Source organism: Sebastes umbrosus, chromosome 19, assembly GCF_015220745.1.
Source record: "Sebastes umbrosus isolate fSebUmb1 chromosome 19, fSebUmb1.pri, whole genome shotgun sequence".
NCBI classification, from domain to species: Eukaryota; Metazoa; Chordata; class Actinopteri; order Perciformes; family Sebastidae; genus Sebastes; species Sebastes umbrosus.
In genome coordinates this window covers 19372840-19394752 of record NC_051287.1, presented here as the reverse complement: position 1 = coordinate 19394752, position 21913 = coordinate 19372840, and the positions used below count along the sequence as shown (strand labels likewise).

The following is a 21913-nucleotide window of genomic DNA, read 5'->3' as shown; positions in this document are numbered from 1 at the left end:
TCCGGGAACACTTTGTCATTATAATGGAAATTATTAAGAGGAATAGCAGGGGGATGAATGTGTGTGTGGTCCGAGGTCTGAGCAGGTGGGCAGAGAGGGCAGCTGCAAAACTTGGTCCGAAAGAATGTTATTGTACAATCAATATAAAACACTTCAATCTTCAGCCTAAGTTGATATTTTATTGGCTAAAGGTTGCTGTAACTGGCAGGGATCACTGCGAGGTGTCTATGTGCGGGTGACTCACCAGCAATGTTGATCGAGGAGATGAAGGCGGCCAGCACAGCCAGTGTCTCAGCGGTAGTTGATGGGGAGAGGCCGCCGCCCATCAGGGACAGACCACCCACAGCCGTCAGACCTGCAGAATGGGGATATTTTATGAACCTCCACTTTCATAGTTCATTATACAGGACATTGGAACCTCTGGTGAAGATGTTACAAAAACAATAAAAACATGAATTCAGTCATAAAAACGTCCATCTTAACACGTATCACCAGCATTGTGTAACTGCTACAGACATTTTTATAGTTGTCTTCTTAAGGTCAGAATACTCTGTCTGCTTCCCACGTTGGAAAAAGACAGAAATAGGAAGATTTAGAGATAAAAAGAGAAGGAGAGAGAGAGAGAGAGAGAGAGAGAGTGTGTTTACCAAGAGAGGCTCAGGAAACCTTGATAACATCAGCCCTGTAATGACTTACAGGCAGTAAGATGCAACACACAGCACCCCGGGAGCCTGCATTCACATGGCATTGTGTTTGAGTACAATTTAGGATGACTAGCAGGTACAGTGTGTGTGTGTGTGTGTGTGTGTGTGTGTGTGTGTGTGTGTGTGTTTGTGTGTGTATGAAGTCAATAGTGTTAGTTTGAATTTTCAAATGAGGCAAATACGAAATTTGACATTCTCTCACTAGTCTCTTTTTTCCCCAACAAAGTCAACTTTATAATCAAGTGTGTATATCAGCTCCTAAACAAAGCAAGTTTCAAATGCTGCCAAACATCATTTCACAACTTTTACTTCGTAAATACAGGCCAATTAAAAATTTCCACTGTTACAAAAGAGATGGCTACAGCAGGAAATATGCAACGTTTGTTTATGATGAGAATATAAAAAAGGACAGAAAGCTTTCCAAACAACTGTAGTTTGGTTTCTAACACAAAAACACCTGAAAGTGTGTCAGGATGCCACGGATCAATTTTCTCCAAAGGCTAATGATAACCATGTTTTTCTGTTGTTACCAAGTTGGAGCAGATGCTAGTGTCAGTAAGGTAAACTCATATGCGCATATCAACTCGAACGCAGCTCACATTGCATTTGCAATCTTGTTACATATGCTTTCAAATACACACATTTTGCTATGTTCACTAGCTGTGTTGCGCCGCCTGCCTCTCATTTTCATTCACGCTTTTTAGTAACTAACAACAACTTTTCTTGAAATAGTATGACTTTATTCTCATTAAATTACGACTTTTTTCTCGTAATATTATGACTTTATTCTCGGAATCTCAGATTTTTTTTCCCCTCAATGTGGCCCTAATACTCCGTCGTACTAAATAATATTTAGTTTAAATTTACTGAAAAGGTCTGGGTCAAAATGTGATCTGACTGAAGAAAAAAATAACAATGAATCCGAGTCCTTGAATATTTTACGGCTCTGATACTTATATTTATCTAAATGTTGATTAAATATCTGACATATTGAAATTACAGCTGTAGCCTTCCAAGTTTGGCACACTTTATTTTTTACTTGATACAAAAAAAAAGAAAAAAAAAAGAAAAAAGTACAGCGACACCATTTATTAAGAGATCAAAGGCGAGCCTGGCCACGATAACTAATAGATCAGCCAGAAAGAAAGCTAATAGGCATCAGTGGACGCACGCACACCAACTATGACACATATACTATATACTGGGTGGGCCAATGTCCTGTAGCTGTGACAAACATCAGCTACCAGGTTACAGGCACAGTGTATGACAGTGAATCAGAGCTCTCAAGTAGATTAAAGCATTTCTATCAGACACCAGATAAAAAGACGCTGGATATGAGACCAGTGTCTGGAGAATTTAAGATGACCCACCAGTCAGAGTCACTACTGGTTGTAACACTATAATCTCCTCATGAAGAATATAACTGTCCCTCACTCAAAACCCTAAATTCCAACACGATTCCCTAATGTCTGAGTGATTGTGTGTGTGTGTGTGTGTGTGTCTTTACGATGCCTGGCACAACAACAACAGATTTCTGTTGGTCTCACTGTTTCCATAACCACAGTCAGTCAGTGACAGAATAAAACAAATAATAAAGTAATAATAAAGTAACGCCAAATATGAATGGAAAATATTTTAACAAGGAGAAAAGGAGGACAGATGGAGGGCAGACGACTCGGAGAGAAGAAAGGAAAACCTTCAAATGAACTCTAACGTGTATTCATTTCTTTGCGGTCTCATATTCCACTGATATTCAGTGATGGTCTCGTGAGCTTTTTGTTATAAAATGCAAACAAAACTTTTAAAAAATTGCATTTGACAAACTTGACAGAGTAACAGACTTCAAGAAAACAGGGCAGAAAATAAAAGGGCACGGACCCAGAGGAACAAAGTAAGGCGGTGTGAAGATGGGACTGTGAAAATAGGGTATAGGTGTAAGTCATAAAGTTTTAACAGGAAGTGAAAGCTGTCTCTTAGCTCAGTTGCGGAGCCCAGCAGAGCAACAACTCATGTCCGGGTGTGCGCACACGAGTAAACGAGCAAAGGACTTCCCTGACCCTCAAAGATCACCGAGGGTGTGTTACTTCCTACCCCAGTGCGGCTCTGAGGAGTGATCAAAGCCACGAGAACACACACATGCACTTACCTCTCTAACCTCTTAACCCCTCTGTGTTAAGCAGCAGCCGACAATAAGGACACAATCTTTAAAGGTTTTATTTGGACTCTGAAGAGACCTGCTGGACTGACATGTGACATGTTTGATCCTCTAGCTAGGTCTTTATGTTATGTTTGAAAGTTTTTTACTTTTTTGTACATATCTTATTTCTGTTTTCTATTAGTGTAATATGTGTTAGAATCAAGGTTATACTAGTTTTCAGTTTTTATTTCATTTTAGTTTAGTTTTAGTTAGTTTTTCAAAGTGTGTTTGCTAGTTTTAGTTTAGTTTACATTTTTCAGAAAGGTTTATTTTTTGTTTTTAAATATCTAGTTTAACAGAAGTTTTAGTTGGAGTCAGCTATAATGTCTCAGAAGTACATATACATACACAATACTTGGTTGGAGTACTGTGTAGGACTGGTCATAATGTTTAATGATTAATCTTTGTGCTACCTTAGTGTCCAATGGGAATCAATTCCGGCCTAGCGCCGTCACTTGGAGGTCAAGTGTGTTCAGTTTCTTTGGTTCAATGTCACAAGAGTTGAAGCAAATTCATGCCGTCTCCTTTTTTCAGTCGTAATATATTATAGCTAAAAAACTAAAACTGAAATGAAATTACATTCATTTTTATTTTATTTTTATTAGTTTTTAACCAGGAAATATAGTTTGTTTAGTTTTAGTTTTTCTTAAAGGATATAGTTTTTATTTAGCTTCATTTTACTAACATTATTTTTACTGCTTATCTTAGTATTAGTTTTAGTTTACTTTAATAAACCTGGTTAGAATTCAATGGTGTTTTGTTAACATATTTGTTCTGCACGTTACATGTGCTGTTTTTAAGACATTTTTCCAATCTGGTGGACAATAAAGTTACATTCTCATCTATTACATCCATCTTACTGAATTTAATACTCAAGTGTCTGAGGAAAACGATGCTCTAATGTGTTATTAATCTAAATTTACTTTCAGTAAAGTTTGAAATTAATAAATAGTCCAAACGTATCTTAAGTCCAGCCCATATATCCAGAAACGTAAAAGGTACAATTGATAACTTTGGACAGCCTGATGGAGACACCAGTGTCAAACTCAGCCATTTATCTGTTTTTTCAACATTAACTGGAAACTTGATCCCTGACGACCCAGAGATACCACGTGATACCAACGTCGTTATTCTATTGGCTCAAAAGCCTTGTTAGAAGTTAGAACCGAACGTCAGATATCTTCTAGAGATATAAACAAAACATTCATTTTGGACCCTCAAAATGTTTTTTAAATGATTAATTCACAGTCATGTGTTTTTTGAGGAACAGCCATACTTTTATTCATCACCTTTCTAAAAGCTCTATGGATGTATTATTTTTATTAATTGTTCGTCTACATGAAAATGTTATCAATATAACCTGTAAAATGGTCATATTGAAATGAATCAAGATGAATACATACATTTAAGCAAGCACAAGAAAAGTAATTCCAAGTGCTGATGTATTAATAAATATTATTGCATTCATTGCTATAAAGACTAATGTGAGTCCATCCTGCTATAAATTGCAGATCATATTGTTTGGCCCTACTTTGTGCTGTTGCCTAGCAGTGGTGAAACGTGTTTGTAAATGACACACTGAACACAACCAACCTGAGATGGCGTTGGTGACAGACATGAGTGGAGAGTGCAGAGCAGGAGTGACTCCCCACACGGTGTGGTATCCCACAATGCCAGCCAGACCGAAGGTGGTGACGATCTGAGTGAAGGCGGCGTTGGGAGCTGCCAGACCCAGACCCAGCAGGGTGGCAGCGCCTGGTTAAAGAAAAAAAAAAAAAGGAGAGTTAATGTAAAAACTAGAGAGAGCTTGAACAGCATATCTGGGGGAGATTTTGTTAAAATAATCTGAAAATAATCGAGATAATTAACATTTAGTGTACAGTATATTTAGAACCAGAAACTGTCATCCCAGTACAGTGGTCCCCAACCTTGTTAGCTTATGACCCCATAAAACAAAGGTAACCTCCACTTCAATAAACCAAACTTTATTTATATAGCACCTTTCGAATAAATCAAATGCACTTCAACATGCTTTACAAGCGATTAACAAAACTTAGGATGCTAAAAGCAGTAAAATGTCAAAATAAAATAATTCATAATGATCAACAGTTAAAGTAGTATAATGTTGATAGAACAAAATAGAGTAAAATAGATATATAAATTATAATAGAATAAGTATAAATAATAACACCACAAAAATTAGAAGACAAAGAAGACAGAAAACTATCCAATATTTCACAAAAAAAGCCAAAATTAGAAAATCATATTAAAAAAAAAAAACATAACTTTGTGTAGCAGAACTATGTTTTTTCTGTTTCCTATCCTGTTATCATATTTCTACCCCTCTGGTCTAACAGGAGCAGTTTAATTTGTATAAATGAGCTTTTGATTTAGTATGTTTCCCCAACTATAAGCACATTTTCTGTGGTAGGCACTTGACCACCCATGATGTCCTTATTTCCTGTTACTACAACAGACTAGTATAATTGTCAGACAGCCTGGTTGACTGGTGGCATGTAACAAACTGGCTGCTGTAGCTAAATAGGTTATCCATGTCCATTGCGGTCAATCTAAAATGATTAAAATGACCACATTACATGCCACACTAATAAGCAAGTAACCAGCATGAAACAAGTTCTCAGGAGCATCTAACACCAGCAGCTGTGTGTTGGTGTTAAGTAGGAAACTACTGGAGCACCTAAACAACGTGTGAACCACATTAACAGCATGTGGCACACTTACACAGAGCGCTGTGTGGCACCATGGGAACCACTCGCTACAGCACTACTTCAAACACACACACACTCAGCGTGACACTAGTTTTTACAATGCACACTTCCTGACACTAACAGGGTGTCTGTGTGTGTGTCACTTCTCGCCTCCTGTGCACATTCCAGCAGTGACCTAGAAAGCTGATTATTAACCTATGCTTCACCTTCAACCTCCCTCAAGACCCAATGTGGACAATTAAGAGTAAACCTTGTAAATGAGCAAAGTTCTCAGATATGGCATCTTCCTGATTTCTCTACTTAAAGCTGCAGTAGGCGAGATTGGCGCAGATATGATTAAAAAAAGTTATTTTTATAAAACGGTATATAACGGTCGCTATATCCTGACAGTAGTGCATGAGACAGGTAATCTGAAAAAATCATGTGCCTCTGTGTCCTCCAGTGTTCCTAATGGCATCTGCAAGATTTCACAGACTGGAGGAAAACAACCAGTGAGAGCTGATCTGGAGTCTGCCGTCCAGTTGCCGTCTGTGAGAGCCACGAGTCAATAACACACGAACTCCGATCAAACGGTCAAACTAGGCAGCGCTGATCAAATATGAATCAATATTCTGTTACTGTAATGCCTATTTCACGCCTCAAATGTTTTCAGAAACATCTCGTAGTGTACCGTTTAGCTGTAAAATGAGAAAGTTTGTGACCCGGCAGCCATGTTGAGATCTGTTGAGGAAATACCAAGCACCACCCACCAGCTGGAGCACAGCCAATAGGAACGCTCAATAGGAACATAGATTTTTTTTAAAGTCTGAAAACAGAGCCATGATGAGGTGCAGAAGTCTAGTTTTCTCTCAACATGCTGAAAGGTCATTATGGAATTTTTGCCCAATGATTTCAAAAAATGTCTGCCTACTGCAGGTTTAACCAGAAAATCTTAACCTAATGGCACATTCAACTAACCTCCAGTGTACGCGCCAGCAGTAGTGAGTGTAGCGCTGAAGGGGGAGACTTGTGCAGCCTTCTCTTTCGCAAGTTCCTGGACGGACTTGGGTTTAGGAGGAGCTGCGACGGGCACATTGTTAGGCTGCGGAGCTGGGAACAGGTTCCTTCCATCCTGGAGGTGACAAGAGTTTAGACAGAGAATGAGGACGATGTGAAAGGGAGAAAGAGGCGAAAAAAAAGAACAAACAGAAAGTTCAATCAATCTTTCCTAACCACCATATTAATGGCTCGGCTTGTAGTTATCTACACGTTATTCCCTGATCTCATCACCTGGTGGTGTACAATGTCCTCTGTTGCATTCGTAAATCTGTGAAACATAAGACTACGCTGTCAAGATCAAAGAAAGCAAACTAATGATCAGTAAGCACGGTAAGTAATATCTGCATTTCAGCATCATTTATAAGATGCCTGACCATTATTGCGATCAGATATGGGTAAAATTACTATCGGAAATCTATTTGTTTAAATGAACACAGCCTGAGTTAGACTGATTACAGCAAAAATAATCTCAATGATATAACAATGATCTATGATTAAAATGATGTGCTTCCACCTTACTGAAAAAAACATGGATATTGAAGAAAGGCCTGTACAGTACTAACAAAATACAATATGGTATTCTTTTTTTATATTAACATAAAAACAAACATTTTGATAAGGATCTCTTAAATTTGCAGAACGGTGACCGATGAGGACATTTTATAGTTGAAAAATGAACTTGTGCAACACTGTTTCTAAATTACCACACAAAGAAAAGTGGGGGAGCCTGTCAATGTAGAAAGGTAAAGAAATTTAATCTGCTCAATATGTGTTCAAATGCAGGTACCTAAAGGAACAGTGTGTAACATCTGGCGGCATCTAGTGGTGAGGTTGCAACCAAATTAAACTTCACCCGTGTGCCAAGCGCGTAGGAGAACTACGGCAGCCGTGAAAAACGTGAAAATGCGAATGGCCCTATCTAGAGCCATTCGGAGCAAAGCCAGCGCGTAGAGTGTGTGTGTTAACGTGGTAAGTGAGCGATCAAGCAAGAGAGAGAGAGCGGCGGTGAATGTGTACAGTGGAGCAGAAGACAGTTAGTTTAGCTTTGAGAATATCAAGTGAATATTCAGTGGAAGTTGCAGTCAGTGCACAAATAAATGCTGCAGCTCCTCAAGATCAACAGGTTCCCCGTGTCTTGTTTCCTGGCGGATGAGTGAAGTGACGGGGGTTAACTCCGGAGTGAGTAACATTATCGGCTCCAGCCCAGGCAGGAAAAGTTAACACAGTGGTTTGTCCGTTCTGGGTTACTGTAGAAACATGACGGCCGACTCCGTAAAGAGGACCTGCTCCCTATGTAGATATAAACGGCTCATTCTAAGGTAACGAAAACACGATTTGTATTTTCAGGTAATTAAACACTAAATAAAGTACACTTGTTCATATTATATTCCATTTCTGCCAATAGATCCCCCTAAATGTTACACACTGATCCTTTAAAAGGCACAAAGAACCCCAAAGGGAATGGACTAGCAGCTGGATTGCAACATGTTTTAAGCTTGCTTCTCTTCCTCAGGCCCTCTTATTAATTATCAGCTGACATGTACACCAATATCAGTATATTTGTGATAAGCCAATAGAGGCCAATAATATCGGCAGCCCAGTATTTTTTCAGGATCTTATTAAAAATTAAATTATCTTAAATCTGAGCATTTAAAGCTGTGATATTAGAACAACATGAGCAGACCTTCATATAGAGCTGTATATAATGAATAAAAGCTTCAGATGATTATTTGGTGACACAGGCAGTAAGCTTTTTGGCATTTTTGTTTCTGGGTAACATGACACACAGTTGGATGAACTTATAATTCAATTTAAAAAAGCTTTATCAAAAGTGATAATAAAATTATGCAAATGTTATTAGTCATTTACTACTAAATGTAATCTGTTACAATATAGGAACATTTGAGTACAATTATCTGAAAATGATCAAGAACCCTATTTCTACTTGACTAAATATTTGCACCAATAAACTAAAGTAAGGAGTGAGTGAGAAGCACAATAACATTTTATGTTGGAGGTATCTTTGGTATGTCTTCTCTATTCTGTGTGCATGTGGTTGTATCTTTATTATCATCATTATGTTAATGCCATTTTTTTCACTGTTATTAATCAAACATGGATAATAAGGTTTTATGTTTATTGAGGGGACATCACTCTACTGGCAACTGTAAAGATCCTCTAAATAGACAGTGTAAGAAAATAAGATTGTTTGTTCTTAGGGTGACATCTAGTGGCACAGAAACGGACCCGCAGGGCATTTGGAATGATTTTCTATATGACTGCATGGATCCTTAGTTTTTATCTGTGCATTACACGTCATACCTGCATGACAACGGATCCCCTGACGACGTGATCCATGGTCCCGTAGTCGAACACTTCCTTGACATCGAGGAAAAAGTTCTCCGTGCCGGGGCTGACGGCCCGCATCAACTTAGTGATGTTGTTGGAGTACAGAGTGCTGGACTGTGTTGGCAAACGGCTGGGCAGGTCTGTGAAGCCGATATGGGTCACTCCCTGAAAAGAAAAAAACAAAAAACTTAAAAGACAAACGACATAAACCAAAAAACGTTGTCTTTTTGGTATGGGTGCGAGTATGTGCGCTGACCTTGTGTACCGACAGCTCTCCGGGTACTGTGGTCTCAATGTTTCCTCCGGCCTCGGCGGCCAAGTCCACCACCACTGACCCGTCTTTCATGCTCTCTACCATTGCTTTGGTGATCAGGATGGGTGAACGCTTACCTACAATGTTACAATGGAAAAACAGACATCAAGGCATTATACATACTTTCCCAAGAAGTGAAACATATTCGCTACAGCTACTGTGAATACATGGCCATACAATGTACAAATACGGAATACGGAATGGAACAAATGTAAAATATGTTCTGGTAAAGTTATTTTTAATGTTCAATATTTCATGACTGGTCCTTTTTTATTTCTAAATTCTCCAACTACCTGCCCAAAATTATACATGTCTCACATTCTGTGATATTCCATGATCTTTCGTTTGTTGTTGTTTGGTTCAGTATTTATGCTGTGCTCTGTGCATACCTGGGATAAGAGCAGTGGTGATGATAATGTCCACCTCCAGACACTGCTTGGCAAACAGCTTCATCTCTGCCTCGATGAACTCCTTCGACATTGTCTTGGCGTAGCCTCCCTGACCCTCTCCTGACTCCTTGAAGTCCACCTCCAGCGGCTCTGCGCCCAGAGATTTAAACTGCTCCAAAGCTGCAGCTCTGGAAGAGGGACGAGAGGTGATTTGTTAGTCAGGCAGAAGGAAAATCTCTCTGTTGGACTGGTAATACAGGAGTAACATTGTTTGTCCTTAAAGCTGCACACATAGACATACACAGACCTCGGTTGCTCATGGCATGATTGAAAAATGTATCTAATGCAATCAAATTGTGTGTAAATTATGCAATATTGTTGTCACTCATTGTCCCAAAACACTTTTTCATGATTGTCTTGATCTGTTTCTACAAAGGCTTTTAATTAGACGGTTTGCTATGGTTAAATGCACATGTACAGCACATCAGATGCTGCCATTGCAGTTGTCAATCCGATCCAATTTAACAAATCTGATCATATTAGCAGGCGAACAAGAAAATCATTTCATCTAATTCTGCTCAAATACAATTTTTAAAAGCCAGCATTCATTTCGTTTGCAGGTCAGACACACAGTATAATATCAAAAACAAACCTGGTGTCAAATCCTCTGACGATGGCTCCCATGGACCTGGCAGAACCAGCTGCTGCCAATCCAGCCACACCACCTCCAATGATCAGAACCTATTCACATACATGAAATAGTTTGGGATTTAGCATGTTAAAACTGGCATAGACACATCCACACTTCCGATACTACTCCTATTCGACACAAACACACACTCATGCTACACACCTTTGCAGGTGGCACTTTTCCAGCTGCTGTGATTTGTCCAGTGAAAAAGCGACCAAAGTTGTTAGCTGCCAGCACCACTGCCTTGTACCTGAAATCACGGAGAGGAAAATAACAGAGGAAATGATAGAGAGAGTGAAACATCAAGCAACATGAATGTAAGTATGAACTGCACCTGTTTAAACATGTCCAATTAAGACATTAGACAATATTCAAACAGACATATTTGTTCATATTTAACACGTGAAAGTGCAGAATCTCTCTTAGATGGACAGTAAAACACAGTAAACAAGACCTCCCTTGAAGGCACCGTGTACATACCCTGCGATGTTTGCCATGGAGCTCAGTGCATCGTAACCCTGGGCGATGGTGACTCGGGGCACCTGGTCCATAGCCAGGACGGTGGCCTTCTTCTGGGACAGCATGTCCATCAGCTCAGGGTTTTGAGCCGGGTAGATGAAGCTGAATAATGTGGCCGCATCCTTCATCATCTCCACTTCATGGACACCCAAGTCAGGGTTGAAAATGGGAGCACGAACCTGGAAGCACAGATGTTGGTTGATAAAGATCAGAACAGGGGCAAAGTGAGAGGGAAAGCTAAATGTTCCACTAAAAGCTGTACGCAAAAAGATAGAATGTTATATTAAATATCCCCAACCTTAGGGAGGGAGTTTGAGAAGCAGAGAGTGTGAAAGGACGTCCTATTTATAAGACAGATTATGCATGAATCTATCTGCAATACATCCACTAACCCTAATCTTATTTACCTCCTCATCCCCCTCGTTCCCCCTCTAACTCCCACTTAAATCCTACCTTAACCAGGACATCAGATGCCAAGACATCTTTAATGTCTTTGATTGTTGCTCCAGCCTGGGTGTAGTGTTCATCAGCGAACTTGGAAGGCTCTCCGGCTCCGGACTCCACCACAACGTTGAAGCCCTGTTTGATGAGTGCCTGGACACCGGCGGGAGAGAGCGCCACACGGCGTTCATTCAGGAAGATTTCTTTGGGTACACCGACCGTGAGTTGTTTGTACGCGATACCTGCAGAGGCAAAGAGAAACAATAAAAGACCATGTGGCATAAGTGTTACAGCTGTTAATACACATTATACGTTACAGTTATTTTGCTGATTGAGTGGATCATTGTAACTATTGCAGCTTTTTCGCTTTCACAAGTCAGAGCTCATGATTTAAGACATAGGGGATCATTTGAGAAAATGTTTTATTATAAACATCACAACAGCACAGAGGGAAATACTCTTTCAGGCAGAAACCTCTGCAGCTTCAAGGAGAGTCTCCTCAGGAAACGGCCATGAGAACTGTGTTTACCGTAAATACTGTACTGTATGTGGAATGGCCTTCGTAGGCACACAGACAAGGTCAGTGTCCAGCAACAGCAGTAAGAGTCTACAGCCTTGTTAGTGGCTCTTTGATGCTGTACTTTGCATGCCAACACACAAAACATTTGCTATTTAGCACTAAACACAAAGTACAGCTGAGGCTGATGGGAAAGTCTTTAGTTTTGCAGGTATTTGGTCATAAACCAAAGTGAAATTTAACCAAAAATGATAGATGTCTCTAGCAAACATTGTGCTCATTCATGAAGTAGATAATGTGAATATATATCACTGGATACTTGAAAACTTTGACTTGCATTTGGCACAAGAGGAAAGGTCAGGAGATTACCAAATTGAATAGGATTTATCCTCTGGAGACTCTGAATGTCTGTACAAAATTTGATGGCAATCCATCCTATAGTTCAATCAAGATATTACAGTTTTGACCAAATGTTTAACTGAACAACTGACTGCTATTGCTTTCTCTAGAGCTCCACAGCCAGCTTGTCTTTTATTTAAAGTCAGATAATGATAACTTTAGATAGTTAGATACAATCACAATGTTGTTTGCAATATACAAGTAGAAAGCTTTCATTTGTTGTTCAAGATTTTTGCTATGGGAAGCTTATAATGAGAATGAGATTGGTAAAGGGAAGATAAAAATATAAAAACAGAGTCAAGTGAGGTACAATGACTATGACAGACACTGAACTATTATTATTTTCAACCAGTTCATTCTGTCTTTTTTAGTACCCTTATTCAGGTCTAGTGTCAAAGAGACAGGCAGGTCACATGTTGTGTCGGCTCCTATGGAAAATTCCACTGCAGCTCTTTCCCTCAGTTTCCTCGTCTATAGATAAACACATGAGCCTCTGACCGGCTGCCTTTCCTCTCACCCTGCTGTGGTGACCCGTCCTCTAACAACTTTGTTTTACGAAAAGCTCCACAATACGAGACAGCCAAACAAATGGTTGACAGCCATTTCATTATTACATTTCTATAAACCAAGAGTCACCCCATGCCACTGTATGCGATATGTGTCCCATTTGTTTCTGCCAACAACTTTAGCACTCAGGCAGCAATCAGCTGAAGTGATTAGAGTCAGAGAGCAGGGTAGTCCATCGTATATTACAAAAATGCAGCTTAGACGAAGTTCAATTTGAGTAGAAACCAGCTGATACACCCAACCACCACCATAACCCTAAAAATACAGAAAATGCAGCAGCGAACAAGCATTATCTTGTGTTTAGATTCTACATGTGTACTTTATAAGAGCTGTTGAGAATCTCACAGTAGAGATAATAACACAATAATCTAGATTAAATAAAGCGTGCACAACTACAAGGATAAACATGCACTTGCACGTGGGCAGCACGCTACACACCGGTTTCACACTAACAAGAAGACTGCTAGCTAGCAAGCCATCATGGATATAAACGATGCAGGATTTTGTAAATATTTGATAAGGAAGGAAATGCATTCAGCACTTTTATTAAGTGCTGAACGCACTTAATAAAAGTGCACCCCTCATTCATTTCGATGAGGTGTACAAATGATTGTCACCATGCACGCCACCACCAATGCACTGGTGGTGCCCTGTTTTTGGTTCGGACGCCCGGTAAGGGTGCGTGGAAACAGACAGCTCGACGTACAGTAGGTAGCATCTGCTAACCAAGAAGCACAATTACTGTATGTCACAACACTAGTCCCACAAACAAACATCTCTAGAGAATGTCAGTAACTGTTCATACAGGACAGTGTCATTTTGACCACATCATACTGTAGCTCACAAACCCAGCCTCACATCAACACACTGCTTCAGTCTATACTGTATGTCTATAGGCTCCCTAGAGGTCAGAGCATACGCACATCTATATGAAATGTGTGTGGTGTACGAGCCTGTAAACTGATACTTGTGTGTCCAGAATAGACGCTGCCAGCTGTTACTGGCGATGCCTGAACTGCAGGAATGTCAGCATGAACCAGGTCACAAGCAACTTCTAAACACGTCACCCACCTACACATATAGAGAGACAACCGGCACAATCGTGAACCCAGCACACACAGGCATGAAGCACCTGCAACCAGCTGGTACTGGCTTTAACAGCACACACAGACAGGCACCTTCTGCCAGGTTACTGGGTACAGAGTGAGGGCATGGAAAATGGAGAATAATGCCTGCGGGCTGCAGTGTCCTAAATGTGACCTTGGGATGAAAGCAAATGCAGGTAGCAATACTAACCCCTAGATTAGAGTTGTATGAGGTTAAAGGATGTGCTCTGTTGGGTTTTATTTATCTCTATTTTACCTAAACAGAAGATTACCTTCTTCATAACGATTAAGAATTAGAATAAGCATGTTTATGTAAGGAGTATGTTGCCACCTGCCATGTTGCACCTGATACACGAGATACATGAGAATGCACACGGAAGCTACAGGTGGCTTTTATGTTGCTATCAGTAGTAAAACGTGTATCTATAAACCTTATCAGCTAGGTTACAAGTGATTTAAATTTAGAGTCCAACAGGAGGAAAATCTGCCTGCTAGCCATGAATTAAACCATTCCTTTATGATCTCATTTACTTTTAGATAAATACAGACAATCAGCCAAGAAGACAACTACTGCATTTGCCACATAAGTATTCAATTTATAGCTCTATTTCTGTATAGAAACAGTTACATCTAGGTTAGAAATGCCAACAGTAACATGCTGATATAGACAGAACTGGGTCATCTTGGCCACTTCATATTTGACAACATCTAAGAGTCTCGGGTGTGTGAATATTTTCAGTCACTTCCAACATGTTGTTCTCAGTTAGCAGTAAATCTACTGGCTATGATCTGAGGCTGGTGGGACATCATGCACCTATATAAAAAAGGACCTATATCATGGGAAATGTAGTTATGTAAATACTCACACGTACACAACTTTGTACTTGAGCATTTTTTGTCACAGTGTAGTTTACAAGATCATGTGTGGTGATCCTTCATTACTACTTCTATTCAAACCTCAAGGTCACACTTCATTGCAACAACATTGTGTTGCTTTCTACTGAAAGCTTGATCCTTTCAATCAGAAAATCTCAGTTGTGTGTATAGTCTTGTCTTACCTGGACTGGCACATCGTCCCAGAGCTTGATGGGTCCTGAAAAAGCGAAGGCATGAGGATTTGATACCACCGCCGCTCTGCAGCTTCACACAGGAAACACCGCTGAACACAGGGGCTGAGCAGCTGGCCGCCACAACACGCAGGAGGCTCGCCATGGTGCATACACACACACCCGACACACACACCAGGAGGAGCTCAACAGGACAGACAGCACCCCTCCTGGGAAAGAGACAGGTGAGAGATAAGGGCACCAGCAGAAAGAGAGGGGAGGGGGGTTATGGGTAAAGAAGAAAAACAGAAGGATGAAAGTGCGTGAAAGAGAAAGGGAACATTTAAGTTAGTGTCAATATATCTCCATCATTATTAGCTTTCAATTCAATTGCACATACTCTCACAGTTGAAAAAGTATGCACTCTTAGTTGTGCCCACAAGTTCCACAGAAACATGTCCTACTCTTTTCCCTTGTAGATCAAACACACACACTTATGACCTATGTTTATGCAACAGGTCACACACTTTCCTACATACATTTGCACCCAAATCCAACACATATTCTGGCTGTTGGAGCCACATTATGAATCGGTCCAAGTTAATTTGTGCATTTTGTCCCATTTTCAAGGATAAAAATATTGTAATTTACACATCTGGACATTAACAGACACTTCTTTAGTTTGCAGCCTACTGAATGACTCTGAGGAAATAAACAGCATGAGGGAGAGTATGTTTACTTTAAAGGGAGATAATGGAACTGGGATATTCTGGGATAGCTTGGCTGGTGTAGTAGGGTTTAAACTAGAATTGATTGGTAATACATTTCACAGAACGCAGAGAGAGTAAAGAGACCATTTCAGTTAAAAGGTCAAAACACACATTGATTTGAGGGGGAGACACATATTACAACTGAAACAATACACACCATGACTCATTAATGCTGAAACTAGAGCTGAAATGATGAGTCAACTAATTGAAAATGTAGCATAATAATAATTTTGATAATCAATTAATCATTTATCAAGAAAAAATACCCGTCAGCTGCCGGCTCCAGCATCTCCATTGTTAATTGAATATCTTTGAGTTTCGGACTGTTAGAAACTTGACAATTTTTCACTATTTTCTGACATTTTAAACTAATACTAAAAATAATTATCAAGGTATTTCCCACTATGCAAATCAGCAGAGTCAGAATAAAATCTTAGGGTCATTGTAAACACTATGTGAATCAAATATGCCACTAATGGAGCCTTAGTGGCAGAACTGACCTACTTGGTAGACTTTAATGTAGTTGAGTCAAAGGATCAATATATAACTACACCTAATCAATGTTGTACAATCAAAGTGCAAAGCATACACATATCGAAGTATACAGTATACTGTAAGTATTTTGAAAGTTTTAAAGGTCCCATATCATGTTCATTTTTAGGTTCATATTTGTATTTTGCGTTTCTACTAGAACATGTTTACATGCTGTAATGTTAAAAAAAAAACTTTATTTTCCTCATACTGTCGGCCTGAATATGCCTGAATACCCTCTGTCTGAAACGCTCCGTTTTAGCGCATTTCGACGGAATTGCAACAGCTTGAGACCATGTGTTCTTCCTGTCAGCTGATGACATTCACATACACTGCAACCAGGGATAAACTGGGACACATTTAGAATGTTTATGTTTAAAACTGCATAAAGGGTCTAAATATATATAAATATATATATTCGTGACATCACGAATGGACAGAAATCCTGACAGCTTGTTTCAAATGCAGAGTTTCTGAATACGGGCTGTGTGTATTTCCCTGTGGATTGAATGTTTCGATACTTTCACAGTATTTATATAGGACTTAAGCCTGCTTTATAATAAAAAAAAAAAACATGAAAATCTCACTTTTTTTATAATATGTCCCCCTCCTGCAGCTGCCAGCCTCCACAACCAGCACTGCTCCCAGTAGACCACTTACACACCAAACAAACTGACAATAACCTGATATTGGAATTTCATTCATTCATTCATTCATTCATTCATTCATTCATTCTCACTGTGCAATATCATTTTCCACTTGTGCAATTTTGTTAATAGTCTGTTTATTGTCAATACTATATATACTGCTCCTATTTTTATACTTCCTTCTATTTAAATGGTTCATATTTTGTTACACTTTGTTTAGCTCTTTTTTACTGTGTTAGGTGATGGATCTTGTTTTTTGCACTATCCCCTTTGCTGCTGTACACTGCAAATTTCCCCAATGCAGCACTAATAAAGGAATATCTTATCTTATTTTATCTTAAAGTAGGTGGTCAGTTATGTCTCATCATGTCAGTCTGTCAGAAAGTGAAAGTAAGTGCAAGTTGACATCTCAAAAACAAAGAAAAGCAGTAAATCTTTACATTTGAGAAACTGGAAACAGCTTGATAAATTACTGAACGATTTAACAATTATCAAAAATATAATAAACTCTTTTAAAAAAGACTATTTAAAAGGGAAAAACAATTTGTTTGTAGAGCAGACTACAGATGTCTCAGCTGGGTGTGTTGTGTTCAGGACTATGATTTAATGTCAGAAAAACTGAAACTACCACGTCATCAAAAAGTATCGCGGTCTTAAAATATGACTCACACATGGACTGACACAGATTCAGTTAACATTTTGCTAACACTATAACCTTAGCTCATAAAAAATGATGAACGCGGCATTATATGGCACACGTCTATCGCTTTGTCCTCAATGTGCCGGATTAAACAACCCGAGTCAGGACTTAAAGGCATCATAAATCAATGGCTTCCACTGTCTCACAACTGTGTCATCCAGAGACACTAAAAGCGTAAAAAATGGAGGGTTAAAATGTGTTTTTGGTGCTCAATGCAGTTCCTCTGTGAGTCACAGATAGACATGAATATCCTGCAGCCGCCTGCAGTCTGCCACTTCTCTCCTTTTGTCTGCAAAACATAGCTTCAGAGCTAACAGGAGCTAACTGGCGCTTTATCCGGGAAACACCGGTAATACAACACACACGTGTGTCGTGCAATGAAGGCGAGGTGTGACTCAAAAAGACCTTTACACACGCACAGAGATGCAAAACGAAACAAATGCACGGGTGGAAAGTGAGAGTGGGAAGGTTAGCGGCAGACAACTCGACTGACCTTTGCAGATAGTCCTGGCTCTGTGTGCAGCACAGGCGAACTCTCTGTGGATCCGGAAGCAGTTGAGTTGAAGGCAGCAGACACAGGAGTGTGATTGGATCACATGAGATGATGCATCAGAGGACATCCGGTGACTTCTGATGGGCTGTCACTGAGGAGGCATAACAAAGTCAAACATATTGTAGCTTACATACTGTCTTAGTAACATTTTATTAATTGACAGTAACATGAATGTTCCTATTTTGCATTATCATATTTAATATTATACGTTAAAGTGTAATTTGGGCACAAGTTTTATTTAAAACTCTGTAAAAGCATATGCACGAGTACATTTCTAAATAAACAAATATGCAAATAAGATAAGATAAGATAAGATAAGATGAACCTTTATTAATCCCCGAAGGGAAATTTAGGTGTCAAAGCAGCAACATCAGCAAACAGAGTGAAACACAGGAGAGGTAAAGGTATACAAAAATTATAAAAACAATAAATAGAGATATAAAAGATACAGAGTGAATGGGTGAACATAGTGTGTACAGTCCGTCAATAAATAAATGTAGTATGTGCAATAAATAAATGTAATATGTACATATGTGCAGTCTATAAAGTGGTATATAGGATGTATAGTGTAAAGTAAGTGTAAAGTGCGCCAGTGGTTAGAGTCCAAGATGGTTGCAGAGTGCATGTTTAAAGTTCTTAAAGTCCTCATTATTCTCATATGGGGGTCAGCCTTGGTTGTGGAGGCTGATGGCTACCAGCATGAAGGACTGACCCAGGCGCTTTGTGTTGTGCCTAGGGGGGATGAGTCTGTGGCTGATGCATATGCAATGACAAAGAAATTGATTAATGAGCACATATACTTGTATTCTACTATATCAGAAATGGCGTCCCAAAACTTACTGAAGATGCAACTCTGTGTACTTCCCACTGGGGAGCGCTCTTTTACCATTTTATATCCATCATGGGATAACATTTGGTCTACCTTTTTTTGGGGGAATTCATTTTCCTTCTACACTAAACCTAACATTCATAAAATTGTCTTGCACATGGACTTACATATACATCTGAATATGTCTACAAACATGGCTGAATAATCCTGTTAAGGTGGCATGGGGCTATGCAGCATCCATCCATCCAGAGGCCTACCATCTTGTTCTTTGAAGAGTCACAGGAGCCTATACCAGTTCACACTGGGTGAGGGGGTACAGCCTGGACAGGTCGACAGGGCCTAATGGTTTGAAAATATAGCAGGACCCACCTAAAGACCATTTTCATTTCAGCTGATATTGTGCTTTAAACCTGCAGTAGGCAGAATGTTTTTGGCATCATTGGGCAAAAAATTCATAATAACCTTTCAGCATATTGTAATTCAAGTGTTCTGAGAGAAAACTAGACTTCTGCACCTCCTCACGGCTCTGTTTTCAGGCTTTAAAAAATCTGTATAGCCCACGACGGGAAACTTTGGCCAATCCCAGGTCATTTCAGAGAGAGAACATTCCTATTAGTTGTTCATTCAACAGAGGAAGCTGTCAATCACTCGTGAACTCCGATAAAACGGTCAAACTAGGCAACACTGATAAAATATGAATCAAATCAAACCTACGGCAATTTTAGAGTCATCAATGAACCTAACCTGCATGTCTTTGGACTGTGGGAGGAAGCCGGAGAACCCGGAGAAAACCCACACTAACACGGAGAGAACATGCAAACTCCACACAGCCGGGTTTGAACCTGCGACCCTCTTACCGTGAGGCGACAGTGCTAACCACTGCACCAACAATACAATGGACAATTTTTTTGGAACTATTTTGGGGGAGGTATGTCCATAAAAGCTTGCTGGACACTTAATTTCTGTGTATTTTTCACATACTGTAAGTACAGTAACATAAGGTAATGTTAAATCTATTTTAATTACTTTTGTTCACCAAAATTGTACACTATGTTTTTTCTACCTGTACTTTTAGAATAGATGTCATTTGCTGTTGTAATGTGACGGTGATGCGCTCCTTATGTCCCGTTCTGTTAGAATAGTATTGTTAGCTGCCATTAAGTGTCACAATGTGATTAATTTCCTTTATACTAAATGCATGATATTAAAACATGTAAAGATCTTCACTTTGCGCAGCATCCACACCCTGATTTTCTTTTTGAACACCTGGCCCTCATTTTGAGACTGTGACTGGTGCACATACACCACTGTATGAGATCCAGTGTATTTACTCATTTGGATGGTGGAGTGAGGTCTGCCTGCAGTCCAGGATTTCCCCCCTAGTTGAACTTTGGTTGGCCCCCCTCCAGCCCCCTTCATGGACTAATCAGTTCCTTTCTAGCTGGCACATTTGTTCACACATGTGGTGCAAGACTCACGTTTTTTTTTAACCATTTGACATTGTCATTCATCCATATTCGTCTAATTTTTAGTTTCATTGCTCCAGAAAATTAGAAATCTGGTCTGATAAACTAAAACAGTAATCATTAACAAAGTAGAATCACCATTGAGGTTTTAGAATTTGCGCTGCATGTTTCCGGATTGCTTCATAACTTCCATGATACATAATGAAATATGATATAAGGTCATTGAAGCCTAGCCTCTCTTCTCCTCTCCAGCACCATTACACTATAATGTGTTTGCTGAACTGTCAGCACATACGTGCATGAGGCCTCGTTCCTCCTGTGCTGATGCGCTATAAATCTTGTGCTCGTGAGGGACAAATTGCATCTGTGTTTCTGTGCTTGTAGAGACAAATGGAAAGTGGCTGGCTTCCTTGTAACAATCTTTGCTAATGAAAAAGTAGCATTGAGACAGAAGTAGTGTTGAAACTCACTTCACTTACAGTACGATATATTATGTGCTGTATACAGTATTCTCTCTCTCTGTCACCGACATACTGATCATCTGGTTCTCTTTATCAGGCTCAGAGAGAGGAATGCATTGTTGCTACGCCTGCTTCTCATTTCAGCTTTTCACCCTAAAGATGGATCTTCTAATTGTATCGGCTTCGGTTTTCTTTGTTTCCTGTTTTCATTTCTTCATTTCTTCTTCTTCCTCAGTGACATTAAGACTATAAATTTAACCAACATGTGTAATTTTTTTTTAGGTCAAGGAGCAGGTGGAGGAACATTTCTGATTGTTAACGCCCTTCAACAGTCATTGTTCAGTCATTTTAAAGTGTGTACCTGTCGCTGTACCTTGTTCTGTTTAGTAGATACATTATAACTAGTTGCATATCCATTTTTTATCCGAAAAAAATGTCTCCTCTTTCTCTTTCAGGCCATACATATTTTCAATGTTTTTATTTTGAAAATCAAGAATAGGATGAAGACCCTTTACAACTGTCAAATAATGTTGATTGACATCAAAGGCCATCAAAATTTGGACATATGGTGCCTTGCATAAAAAAAGGACTGAACCATAGGATCATGGATCACTCCCATTCCCATATGAATTTTATTACTCATCTCACTGCTGCTGTCAACTTTATGTTTTTTTTGTTTTTGCTTTATGTTTGTGCTTTGAGATGCTTAGTTTAATTACTTTGAAGAATTTAAAATGCAATATAAATGTGGTACATTATTTGTGTATGTTTACACTATAATAACTTCAGATCAGGAAAGCCCAATGTTTAATAGATTACTTATTAAAAGGCTGTACATCAGATAGTCAAGTTTATGGTTATAGGTTTGTGGTGCCTTGTGGTTTTATGCTAATATCAGCTGTTTAAAAGTATAATATAACCGTTGTCGGTTGCTGTTTGTTAAGACACTGC

General features: G+C 39.3%; 1 protein-coding gene across 1 annotated transcript in view; it reads right to left on the bottom strand.

The window, feature by feature from the left end:
- nnt (nicotinamide nucleotide transhydrogenase) overlaps window positions 1-18297 on the bottom strand; it is a 37294-nt gene extending 18997 nt beyond the window's left edge. The window contains exons 1-12 of the mRNA XM_037751883.1: window positions 18147-18297; window positions 15018-15235; window positions 11383-11612; window positions 10891-11108; window positions 10573-10660; window positions 10372-10460; window positions 9720-9907; window positions 9274-9407; window positions 8991-9182; window positions 6588-6741; window positions 4495-4656; window positions 245-355 (exon numbers count right to left, since the gene is read on the bottom strand). Coding sequence (XP_037607811.1) covers window positions 245-355; window positions 4495-4656; window positions 6588-6741; window positions 8991-9182; window positions 9274-9407; window positions 9720-9907; window positions 10372-10460; window positions 10573-10660; window positions 10891-11108; window positions 11383-11612; window positions 15018-15171 — 1720 coding nt within the window. The 5' untranslated portion in view covers window positions 15172-15235; window positions 18147-18297. The remainder of the gene's footprint in view (window positions 1-244; window positions 356-4494; window positions 4657-6587; window positions 6742-8990; window positions 9183-9273; window positions 9408-9719; window positions 9908-10371; window positions 10461-10572; window positions 10661-10890; window positions 11109-11382; window positions 11613-15017; window positions 15236-18146) is intronic.
- Between the last annotated feature and the right edge of the window lie 3616 nt (window positions 18298-21913).